This window comes from Bos indicus, chromosome 29 (assembly GCF_029378745.1).
Source record: "Bos indicus isolate NIAB-ARS_2022 breed Sahiwal x Tharparkar chromosome 29, NIAB-ARS_B.indTharparkar_mat_pri_1.0, whole genome shotgun sequence".
Taxonomy (NCBI): Eukaryota; Metazoa; Chordata; class Mammalia; order Artiodactyla; family Bovidae; genus Bos; species Bos indicus.
The window spans coordinates 41,642,464-41,654,782 of NC_091788.1; the positions used below are offsets into that span (position 1 = coordinate 41,642,464).

Sequence of the window (12,319 nt, forward strand, 5' to 3'; positions counted from 1 at the left end):
CTTCTTCTAATAACAGCTGCCAAGTGGGTCCCTTTGGTAGGGCTCACATTCCTTCTCTGCTTTCATCTCGGTGGCACTTTGACTCCAAGTGCTCAGTTCCTTGAATTAGCCATCATCCAGTTTTCGAATGGCTAAACTCCTCAAGGCTGATGGGTAGTTTAGAGGCAGAGCCTGGATGGTTTTTTTCTGGGTCTTTGAAATTATACCTTCAGCTTTGGCAGTGTTGCAGAGTCTGTTGGACAGTTTCCTGAGTTTCTAACTATCTTCCCATCTTTGCTCTGTTTTTGGAAATCTTTTTTTTTTTTTTAAACACACTGGAAGAGATCAAATTGCCAACATCTGCTGGCTGGATCATCGAAAAAGCAAGAGAGTTCCAGAAAAACATCTATTTCTGCTTTATTGACTATGCCAAAGCCTTTGACTGTGTGGATCACAATAAACTGTGGAAAATTCTTCAAGAGATGGGAATACCAGACCACCTGACCTGCCTCTTGAGAAACCTATATGTAGGTCAGGAAGCAACACTTAGAACTGGACATGGAACAACAGACTGGTTCCAATTAGGAAAAGGAGTATGTCAAGGCTGTATATTTTCACCCTGCTTATTTAACTTATATATGCAGAGTACATCATGAAAAACGCTGGGCTGGAAGAAGCACAAGCTGGCATCAAGATCGCTGGGAGAAATATCAATAACCTCAGATATGCAGATGACACCACCCTTATGGCAGAAGGTGAAGAGGAACTAAAAAGCCTCTTGATGAAAGTGAAAGAGGAGAGTGAAAAAGTTGGCTTAAAGCTCAACATTCAGAAAACTAAGATCATGGCATCTGGTCCCATCACTTCATGGGAAATAGATGGGGAAACAGTGGAAACAGTGTCAGACTTTATTTTTTTGAGCTCCAAAATCACTGCAGATGGTGACTGAAGCCATGAAATTAAAAGACACTTACTCCTTGGAAGGAAAGTTATGACCAACCTAGATAGCATATTGAAAAGCAGAGACATTACTTTGCCAACAAAGGTCCGTCTAGTCAAGGCTATGGTTTTTCCAATAGTCATGTATGGATGTGAGAGTTGGACTGTGAAGAAAGCTGAGTGCCGAAGAATTGATGCTTTTGAACTGTGCTGTGAAGAAGACTCTTGAGAGTCCCTTGGACTGCAAGGAGATCCAACCAGTCCATTCTGAAGGAGTTCAGTCCCAGGTGTTCTTTGGAAGGAATGATGCTAAAGCTGAAACTCCAGTACTTTGGCCACCTCATGCGAAGAGTTGACTCATTGGAAAAGACTCTGATGCTGGGAGGGATTGGGGACAGGAGGAGAAGAGGACGACAGAAGATGAGGTGGCTGGATGGCATCACTGACTTGATGGACGTCAGTCACTGACTCGATGGACGTGAGCCTGAGTGAACTCCAGGAGTTGGTGATGGACAGGGAGGCCTGGCGTGCTGCAATTCATGGGGTCGCAAAGAGTCGGACTCGACTGAGTGACTGAACTGAACTGAGAGGGGAAAACTTCCGTCTTTGGTTAAGATCAAGTAATCCTCACCTGTTGGGAAACATGGGACATGAATTTTTGCAACAGGGGATTAGAAAGGAACTTTCTCTGTGGACTTGGCCCTCTGAACTTCAGGGCCCCAACTACCCAACCCGACCACCCACCCTGCCGCCCCCACCATTTGCTTGAATGAGTGTAAAGTCCTGAAGATATTAATGACCTCATTAATCTGTCCTTATTGGCTCTGGGCTCTTTTTTTTTTTTTTAACTTGTTGCTTTCCTCTTGATGCATTTATTATTCGCTCTTTAAAGACAGTGTGCATTGGTATGGTCCTCTTTGGGTTAATCCTGTTTGGGACTCTCTGTGATTCCTGTACCTGGATGTCTATTTCATTTCCCAGGTTAGGGAAGTTTTCAGCTATTATGTCCTCATAAATGTTCTCTGCCCCTTTCTCTCTTTTTTCATTCTGGACCACTATAAAGTGTTAGTATGTTTGATATTGTCCCCAAGGTCTCTCAAACTGTCTTCATTTCTTTCTTTTTTTCTTTTTTAATTTGGCTCTGGACTCTTGAACTACTTTTTTCCTTGCTTCTCTTGAAGGCTAAATTCTTGAACAAATTATATACTTTGAATTCTATAGTAAATATTAAGTTCTGCATTTAGCAACATACACTAGGATTGGAGGATCTCTAGCACCTTCAGCTCTCTTTCTCTGCTGTGTTGCTCTGTTGCTTTTTTTGTCCTCCCCTTCAACTAGATTTATTACTTGGTTTTATTTGGTTGAACAGTTACAAGTCTTGGTTTGTTTTCCTGCATAAACAGCTTCCTCTTGATACCACACAGTGTTGTTTAAATTCCTTTTCACTTTATCCCTTTGTCTTCACATACTACTTTTTTTCCTGCCTTTTTTTAATTAAGAAAATTTAAACACAATTTTAAATGTTACTTTCCATTTACAGTTATTACCAAGTATTGGTTCTGTTCCCCACGGTATACACATCCTTGAGCCTGTGTTATATCCAGTAGTTTGTACCTCCTGGTCTCTCACCCTATAGAGTGCCCCCCACACACACTGGTAACCACTCGTTTGTTTTCTATATTCAAGTCTGCTGCTTTTTTGTTATGTCTACTAGTTTGTTGTATTTTCTAGACTCCACATATAAGTGATATCATCCAGCATTTGTCTTTCTCTGTCTGACTTACTTCACTTAGCATAATGCCCTCAAAGTCCATCTGTGTTGCTGCAAATGGCAAAAGTCCCTTCTCTCTTCTGGCCAAGTAGTACTCCATACACATACACTATATCATCTTTTATCCATTGGTCTGTTGAAGGACACCTTCCATATTTTTACAATTGTAAATGCTGCTGTGAACACTGAGGTGCACATTTCTTTTCAAATACATGCTGCTTTTGTTGAGTTGCTTCTAAGAAGGGAAATACCAGGTTTTAATGATAATAGTTCATCCACTTATTTACCGCACACTTATAAAGTGCCTAGGACTTCCCTGGTGGCTCAGACTGTAAAGTGTCTTGCTTACAATGTGGGAGACCTGGGTTCGATCCCTGGGTCGGGAAGATCCTCTGGAGAAGGAAATGGCAACCCACTCCAGTACTCTTGCCTAGAAAATCCCATGGACAGAGGACCGTGGTGGGCTTTGGGGTTGCAAAGAGTCGGACAAGACTGAGCGACTTCACTTCACTTCAGTATAAAGTGCCTACGTCTGAGCAGGCAGGTTCATCAAGTAGCACAAGGCTCTGCCACTTGTCTTGAAGTGCCGACACTCAGACAAGGAAAAGTAATAAACAGGATGTGATTTCTTCCAGCCCAGGAAGAGATACGTGCACAGTGGATGGAAAGTAATTCTTTCCAGGGGTTTGAGAGAAGCTGTCATTTGAGCTAGGTCTGGAATGAACTGGAGGTTATGAGGCAGAAAAGGAACGTCAAAACACATAGGGGATGACGTGCACAAAGATGCAGAGGCCTGACAGCTGCTTATGTGGCAGGACTAACAGGTGTTTGAAGGCTGATGTTGCTGGAGGGTGGTCCCTGTGACGGGTGTGGTGGGTGATAAACTTGGGGAGGCAAGTTGTTAGCTTCTTTACCAAATGCAGGCGGGGATTGGTTTCATCTTTCTGGAGCTGTGGGGGACTGTGAGTCAGATACTGTGTGTATGTATGGGAGTGTTACGTTGAAACATCTCAGAGTGTATGACCCCACAGTTCTTAACTTTGAGCTTTCATGCTGGTGATAGTCTGTTCAGTCTGGTTGGCACTTATTTGGCATATGGCCAGGGCACCTTGGACTTGCTATCATCATGCAGCACAGGTCTGAACAGCCTCTACCTGCTTGCTTGGGGTGGGGGGTGGGGATGAGTCTGGTATGAAGAGGGGAGAGGAATGAAGGGGAAGGGCAGAGGGTGAGCTTTTTCATGGCCTCGGCTCTCCTTTGGTACCTCTTCTATTTCTTCAGATCTTGGTTTCTGTTTTCTTCCAAATACACAGCTGTCTTGGCTTCCAGCCCAGGTGGGAGAGGGAGAAAGAACTTAACTTCCTTCAGGTCCTCTCTGAAAATAACCCAGCTGGTGCTGCTTCGGAACAAGAAGTTCCTGAGAGTGCTGGCACCTTGTGGTGTTGATGTCTGGATGAACCTTCTCTTACTCTCAATTCAGGGTCCTCTGTGGGGAGAAGTTGGGTGGTCTTCAAGGTCTTTGGAATACTTGGGCCACCTGATGCGAAGAGCCGACTCACTGGAAAACTCTGATGCTGGGAAAGATTGAAGGCAGGAGGAGAAGGGGCGACAGAGGATGAGATGGTTGGGTGGCATCACTAACTCAGTGGACATGAGTTTGAGCTAAAGGTAGTGAAGGAAGGGGAGCCTGGCATGCTGCAGTCCATGGGGTCTTAAAGAGTCAGATAACTGAGCAACTGAACAACAACACGCAAGTCCGAGGTGCCTTGGCCATATGCCAACAAGGCCTCGGCAGTACCAGCTGCCTCCAAGGCCTACCACTGCGAAGGGACAGGGAGGTAAGGGAAGTCTGGCACCTGGAGGGGGACACTGGACTAATCTGCAGGAGGCCCTGCAAAGTGGGGAACAGTCTGGCCGGGGCACCTTCTGATCTGTACTGAGAAGATGGATGCCTCCAACAGAGGCCCAGCCCCAGCATGCTGTCAGTCCCGAGATTATCTATCAGTCTCTTCTGGATGTCAGATTCCTAGCTGCCCGACATCCTGGCGCCAGAAAGTGGGGGCGGGGTAGGGTAAAATGGGAAATGTCAGCAATTCTCCTGTCCAAACAGATTCATCATAAGATATCATGAAGAAGACTAGATTAGGGTTAATTCACTAAAGTTAATGAAGCACACTATTACATGGGCACTCAGTAAATAGTTGCTGCATGATGAATTGAACTACACTCAAGATATCTTGAAAGAGTGGGAGTAAGCCCTGCGGGAAAGCAGGGGTCCAGTGCCAAGTCCCAGAGGCCTGAGAAGACAAGGCCTGGTGGGGGAAAGGGCTGAGTTGGGTTTCGTTGACTCTGAGTTCACGTGGCGTGGGCAAATGGAAGATGGTGTCCCGGGAAGTCACAAACCTTCCGAGTGGGCGAAGAAGAGCCTCGGAACCCCCGCAGTTGTGCATATCCGCTTTAGCCCACTTAGGCGGAGGCGGGAAGGACCAGCGCGGGGGCCGGGGGCGGGACAGGTGGCAGACTCCGCCCGCCTAAAGGTGGCTCCGTGCTCAGCTTTCTGAATGTCCGAACTGTTAGGACTAGACGGTTCTAGATGAGGAAATGGGCCAGGGGGATTGAACCACGCAGCCATCGGAGTTGAGTTCCCAACGTTACTCCCTCGGCCGCCGCCCACCCTTTCAGTCCCTGAAAGAGCAACCCAGGAGATTCCACTTTAAGGGACAAGCAGGGGCGGGCCGGGGCGGGGCTCCCCTACTCAGGCCCCGAGGCCGCGCCCGCCGCGCCGCAGACTGGGTCGGGGAACCTAAGCGGAGTCACGGAAGCCTGGGAGTCTGTTCTGGGGCCAGAAGATCCGGGCAGGTGTCCAGCCAACAGCTGACCGCAGACTGCGTCTTGTCTCCGTTTCCGCAGGCACCATGAGCCAGGACACCGAGGTGGACATGAAGGAAGTGGAACTGAACGAGCTGGAACCCGAGAAGCAGCCGATGAACGCGGCGTCTGGGGCGGCGATGGCCGTGGTCGTGGCGGGCGGCACCGAGAAGAATGGTCTGGTTAAGATCAAGGTGGCCGACGACGAGGCGGACGCAGCGGCCGAGGCCAAGTTCACGGGCCTGTCTAAAGAGGAACTGCTGAAGGTGGCGGGCAGCCCCGCCTGGGTACGCACCCGCTGGGCGCTGCTGCTGCTCTTCTGGCTCGGCTGGCTGGGCATGCTGGCCGGCGCCGTGGTCATCATCGTGCAGGCGCCACGCTGCCGCGAGCTGCCAGAGCAGAGATGGTGGCACAAGGGTGCCCTCTACCGCATTGGAGACCTTCGGGCCTTCCTGGGCCAAGAGGCAGGCAACCTAGCGGGTGAGTCCGGGCGCCCCCATCTCCCTCCCCGCGCGTCCTCACCTCCCACCCCATGGGCCCTTGGTTTAAATGGTCGCCAACTTCGAGCTCTGTTCCCAGATTGACTCAGACGGTTCTCTACCCTACTCGGTACTGGCGACCGCTCCCCGAGACGTAGCCCCTCCTTGCTTTCTTTGAAGGGAGCTGTCCCCCACTTGCTCTTTCCTGAGGGTGGCTGACTCAGCATGCTCCCCTCCCCTTCCCGGCGCCCGTAGCCTGTCGCAGCGTGTTTCTGAAGCAACTTGCTTAGCCGCCTTACATCAGCGTCTCAGTCTGGTGATCCAGCCTTATAGGGGCGATCAGGGGCCTCGGCGAGGCCTCACTGTAACTTTGCTTCTCCATTTCAGACCTAAAGGAGCGGATGGATTACTTAAGCACCCTGAAGGTGAAGGGTTTTGTGTTGGGCCCAATTCATAAGAACCAGGAGGATGACCTCACAGAGACCAACTTGGAACAAATCGACCCCATTTTTGGCTCCAAGGAAGATTTTGAGAGTCTCCTGCACTCGGCCAAGAAGAAGAGTGGGTGTCCTAGAACTGGCAAAGCAGTAGCTAGAGAGGACTTGGGCTTCTGGCCAGGGGAAAGTCCGGAGAGGATTTTTGTCTGGTTTACTGCTGACTGGCTTACAGTTTTCCTAGGGCAGGTCCAGGGTGGGTTTGTTAGGCTTCAACTTAAAGTGGATTTGTCAGGTGGTTCAGGGACTTTGTATACTTGGATATACAGTTATTTAGCTTCTGGGCTTCAGTGCTCTTATTTGCAAAATGTAGGCTTTTGCTAAATCAGTGGTTTTAAAACTTAAGAGTAGATCCTTTGGAGAAAAAAAAATTAAAGTAAAATCTTGTCTTACTTTGAAAAAAGTTCACTTTGGGAATGAGGGGGCCAGGGCTTCATAGCTCAGCCTTCTGTGTTACACTACTCCCTCCCAACACTGACCCCCCCCCCCCCACCCCGCCTCCCCCCCCATATTTGCTCATATCTTTGTTTCAATGAAATGAGTTACACCAGGGTTCAAATCTAAGCTTTTGTACCAGTACATAGGGAGTAGTCTACCGACTTGTATTTGTTGATTTCTTCCTTTTCCCTTCTCCCAAAGTCTTTCTATCAACCACCTCTTCCTCTTTTGTTCTAGGCATCCGGGTCATCCTGGACCTCACTCCCAACTACAAGGGCCAGAACCCTTGGTTTCAATCCATTCAGATTGACACTGTGGCCATCAAAATGAAGGTGAGTGTGTTGGTGCTGACGGCAGGTGGGAGCCGGATGCTGGGGCTGTTTGGCCCTTTCATAGTGAGTTCTATAAACGTAGCCTGGCACCACCTGAGGGGCCCCTGGCTCCTTGTAGCCCAGCAGGCACACTCTTCCCACAGGCAGAAGGATAGGCAAGTAGTACATCCCTATTTTTGTTTGTTCCTTTTCTGAAAGACCACTTGTTTCCCTGACTCTGAGGGTGACAGTGCCAGGATGGAATTTTTCAGATGTGAATTTTCTTCCTTTTGGCAGAGTAAGCCCTTTCTCTGTGGGAATCCTGTCCTGTCTGGTTTCCCATTTCTTATTTGATGTGTTTTGGAAGGCAGCCCAGTCTGAAATTGTAAGCACTGGGGTCTTCCTATGTGTCCGGGAATATGCCGAGTATTTTTATATACCTTCTTTAATCCTCTATAACCAAACAAGGTTCCTACTCATATCCCAAGTCGGTAAGTGAGGAAGCTAAGGTTCAGAGGGGCTTTAATATGCCCTGGGATTGAAGGTCCCAACTAATCTTAAATCTCAAATCTGCCTTCTCTGAAGGTATAAGGCTCAAACTCCGTACCCTGAAGACTGGGAGTGGGGTTTTGAAAGTCATCCCAGCTCCTAATGCCTGGGTTCTAGGGCACTGACCAGTTCAGAAGGGGTAGAACAAAACTGGAGGCAGACTCTGACCCTCTGCTGGCAGCCAGGATTCTGAGGTAGAATTCTGTACTCCCAGCATTTCAATTGACCTTTGGGGTCATTTGGTTCATTCCTTGCCACTTGCTAGAAGACCCTTTAAAAGTTACTGAGAAGAGAACATTTTTAGATGTTAAGGCGCAAAGTGTGGTAGCCTCAGATGAAGATGGAGACCAGAAGAGAGAAGACAGGGAGCAGAGAGAGAACCCAGAAGAGAGGGCAGGGGGAGTGGGGGTCTGTGTCACGTGCCACAGGAATGCCAGGGCTTCAAGCCTGGGCCTATTCTGCAGAGCTGGCTTCTCTTTTCAAATCTTTGGGTAAACTGCCCTGGGGCTGTGCTTTGAATTTCAGGCTTTTATCCTGAGTCTTGCTCTGAATGGCTCTTTTACTTAGACCCTCCCCAGGCTCCAAGAAACTGGGAGAGGAGTAAGTATACTCATCTTGGGATCTTGGTTAACATTTTAGGTCCCTTCACTGTTGCTCTCTGATTGTGGCCTTGGGCATGCCTCCTTGCTTCTCTGACATTGTTTCCTTATCTGTAAAATGAGTATATCAACATTTTACATATGCTGAGTGTTGAAGGAAGTTAACATTTAGTGTATAGGCCTTTTCTGTAGGTGTTAAAGCTTTGTGATTTACCATGGGGAGGAGTAGAGAAGAGCACTATATCACTAAGGATTAGTGATGGGTTGGAATGGAAGGGGAACTGAAGGCTAAAGGTTTATAGTAGAGGCAAGAAAGTGAGACTGTTCAAGGCAAGTGCCTCTCCTGAGGTCACAGGGAAGTATAGGGTAGGAAGATTTAGTGTGGGCTGGAATCTTCTGAGCCTTTGCATCAGCAGTGATGGCTTTCCTCTGTACTTCTGCCTTTCTCCCCATAGGAAGCTCTGAGGTTTTGGCTGCAGACCGGTGTGGACGGGTTTCAGGTCCGGGATGTGCAGAATCTGACAGTGAGTACCCTTTCTATGTGAGAACAGAAGCCTTGCCAGGGCCCGATAGCCTTCCCTTCCTCACGACTCTGCTCTTTTCCTTTTAGAATCCGTCTTCATTCTTAGCTGAGTGGCAGAACATCACTAAGAGCGTCAGTGAGGATCGGTGGGTGCCAGACCCCAGCTTCCCCAATTCAGCTCCACTCTGGGAAACCACCCCCCCCCCGCCCCCCGAGTGGAGTATGAGCCCCAGGAAAGGGCGGAGTTCCTAGCCTAGAGAAACTTCTTCGCCTCCATTCTCCTTTCTTGTCCAGTACTAACCTCAACTCCCTCTGCTGTGTGTAGGCTCTTGATTGCAGGCACAGACTCCTCCGACCTTCAGCAGATCCTGAGGCTACTCGAACCCACCAGGGACCTGTTGTTGACTAGCTCTTACCTGTCACACTCCAGCTTAACTGGGAATCATACAAATTTCCTGGTCACCCAGTATCTGGACGCCTTTGGCAGCAACTGGTGCAGCTGGAGTGTGAGTACCACAGTGGTGGGAGAGGGGGCAGGAGGCCTTTTGGAAGAGAGTATTGGGAGGTGGAGGCAGAAGTGGGCTCTGGGGCTCACGAGTGTGTCCATTCCTGCAGGTGTCTCAGGCGGGACTCCTGACTTCCTTTGTTTCGCCCCAACTCCTCCGACTCTACCAGCTGCTGTTCTTCACCCTGCCGGGGACCCCAGTGTTCAGCTATGGAGACGAGATTGGCCTGGAGGGAGCTGGCCTTCCTGGACAGGTAATGCTTGCTGCCTGCCCAGCACAGTGGGAGAGGTTGTGTTCACCCATCACAGTGGTTCTGTGGCTGGTGGCGGACAGACCATGAGCCTTGAGAAGGAAAGCTTGTTTGCTAGTCAGCCCCCTGGTCAGTCACTGTGTGGCCTTGGCAAGTTATTTTCTCTCTCTAACTCTTAATCATTTTTTCTGCCATAATTGCATTCCTTATAGAGTAGTATGGAGAAGGAAATGGCAACCCACTCCAAGATTCTTGACTGGAGAATCTCATGGACAGAGGAGCCTGGTGGGCTATAGTCCATGGGGTCACAAAGAGTTGGACACGACTGAGCGACTAACACATGCAGAGAGTAGTTATGACTGAAACAAGGCATATTTAAAATGCAGTGCCTGCTCCCTGGTAGGAGTTCAATACAGTAGCTGTTACTTAGTAATTTGTTCATTCACTGGACACTGGCTACTCTTGGTTAGGCCCTGTGCTGTCCAGGAACTCAGAGCTTTGTAGGGGACCAGATACACACACCTCGAGAGCCGAGGTGGGGTAAGACCATGAAGGCGCCCACTTGGCTTTAGCCACAAGGTTGGAGGTTGACATTGAGCTGATATTTATAAAACCCGTGTATGCGTGTGCTAAGTTGCTTCAGTTGTGTCTGACTCTACAACCCTGTGTACTGTAGCCCGCCAGCCTCCTCTGTCCATAGCGATTCTCCAGGCAAGAATACTGGAGTGGGTTGCCGTGCCCTCCTCCAGGGGATCTTCCCGACCCAGGAATTGAACCTGCATCTCTTATGTCTCCTGCATTGTCAGGCAGGTTCTTTACCACTAGTGCCACCTGGGAACCCCATTTATAAAACCCATTTTTCACTTATTCCACAAAACTGACAGAGTAGTTCCTGTGTGCTTTGCACAGAGGATACAGCAGTACACAAAAGAGCTGGAGGTGGTGAAATTAGATGGTGAGCACATGTAATAAGGATGCCCGGTGCTGACATGTGCTTTGCAAAAGAAAGCAGGGTCGGGGGCTTTGAGAGCAGGGGATACAGTCGATTTTATATCAAGTGGCCTCAGAAAACCTGAGGGAGGTCCCTGAGCAGGGATCAGAGCACAGTGAGGGATTGGCCTATGGCTATCTGGAAGAAGCGCCCTCCAGGCTGAGCGGACAGTGTGCGAGGCCCTGAGGTAGAGGAGGTTATAAATCTGGAAATGAGGGGAGGAGTTGGAGAGCAGTTAGGTTTTTTTCAGTCCTCTTTTGCCTGGTTTTCAGCCTGTGAAGGCCCCGGTCATGCTGTGGGATGAATCCAGCTTTCCCAACACCTCAGCATCTATAAACATCAGCATGACTGTGAAGGTGAGTGTTTTCCACGGGCAGGGCCTGTTGTCAAGGGGTGGGGGCTGGTGGCTGGTAGGACTTTGTGCCCCGGGGAGCCCTTCGTCCCTGTCTGAAGTATCTTTATCACTTTATCACCGTTTGCAGGGCCAGAGTGAGGACCGTAACTCCCTCCTCTCCCTGTTCCGCTGGCTGAGTGATCAGCGGGGTAAGGAACGCTCCCTGCTGCATGGAGACTTCTACGATCTCTCTTCGGGGCCCGACCTCTTCTCCTACATCCGCCAGTGGGATCAGAACGAGCGTTTCCTCGTAGTGCTCAACTTCGGGGATGTGGGCCAACTGGCCAGGCTGCGGGCCTCCAGCCTGCCCACCGGCACCAGCTTGCCAGCCAGGGTGGATCTGCTGCTCAGCACCCAGCCAGGCCGTGAGGAGGGCACCTCCCTTGAGCTGGAGCACCTGAACCTACAACCTCATGAGGGGCTGCTGCTCCGCTTCCCCTACGTGGCCTGACCTGGGCCCACTACCCTTCCCCCCATCCCCTGGCCCTTTGGGTTCTGATTTCTCTCTCTTCTTTTTTTTTAAACTGTTACAGAGGAACCCCCAAATAGGGTGTTTTCTGGTTTCAAATAAAAGTCACTCCTGCCTGGTGAGGCCATGTCTTCTTTCCACCTGCTGTCAATGCAGGAATTTCTCTCTCCTTCCCCTTTCCCCCGCTGGACCCCCTCACAGTGATCAGGACCAGAGCGGAAGGCGCCTGCCGAAGTCAGAGCAGCCAGGAGGTGTCAGGCCGGACTAGCACCCTACCTCCTCCCCGAGCCTGGACAAGGTTCAAGACCTCTCCTGGAGGTCTTGGCTCTTGCTGACTCTTTCTTTTTTCTTTTTAACCTCCCTCAACAGTGGTCTCCAGCCAAGCATGGTCACTTTTCCTGTTTTGCAGACTTGGCCTTTCTGGGAGAAAAGGTGGGTGTAGGGTGGCCTGTTTTCTACAAGTACTGCAGATTCTTCATTCAACAAGGATTTATTGTGCACTCAGCATGTGCCAGGAACTGTTTTAGCTCCTGGGTTTACAGGAGGAAACAGTGCAAAGATCTCTGTCTGCTCAGGGCTTATCCTCTAGTGAGGAGACAGAGAAGAAATGAGATGCGTTAAGTTTAGAGTTTGGTGGACATGGTGATGGTGTTCAGAGAGGAAAAAGTAGAGCAGACAAAGCGGTATGTGGGCATGGAGGGAGTTTAGGGTGGGGGCCTCACCAGGGAGGTGGCATTGAATCAAAGGTCTGAAATCCGG

General features: G+C 49.7%; 1 protein-coding gene across 1 annotated transcript in view; it reads left to right on the plus strand.

The window, feature by feature from the left end:
• SLC3A2 (solute carrier family 3 member 2) overlaps positions 1-11,682 on the plus strand; it is a 40,835-nt gene extending 29,153 nt beyond the window's left edge. The window contains exons 2-10 of the mRNA XM_019954961.2: positions 5,600-6,037; positions 6,424-6,597; positions 7,206-7,300; positions 8,883-8,951; positions 9,038-9,096; positions 9,276-9,456; positions 9,566-9,709; positions 10,970-11,053; positions 11,180-11,682. Of these exons, the coding sequence (XP_019810520.2) occupies positions 5,600-6,037; positions 6,424-6,597; positions 7,206-7,300; positions 8,883-8,951; positions 9,038-9,096; positions 9,276-9,456; positions 9,566-9,709; positions 10,970-11,053; positions 11,180-11,542 (1,607 nt within the window). The 3' untranslated portion in view covers positions 11,543-11,682. The remainder of the gene's footprint in view (positions 1-5,599; positions 6,038-6,423; positions 6,598-7,205; positions 7,301-8,882; positions 8,952-9,037; positions 9,097-9,275; positions 9,457-9,565; positions 9,710-10,969; positions 11,054-11,179) is intronic.
• Positions 11,683-12,319: the final 637 nt, after the last annotated feature.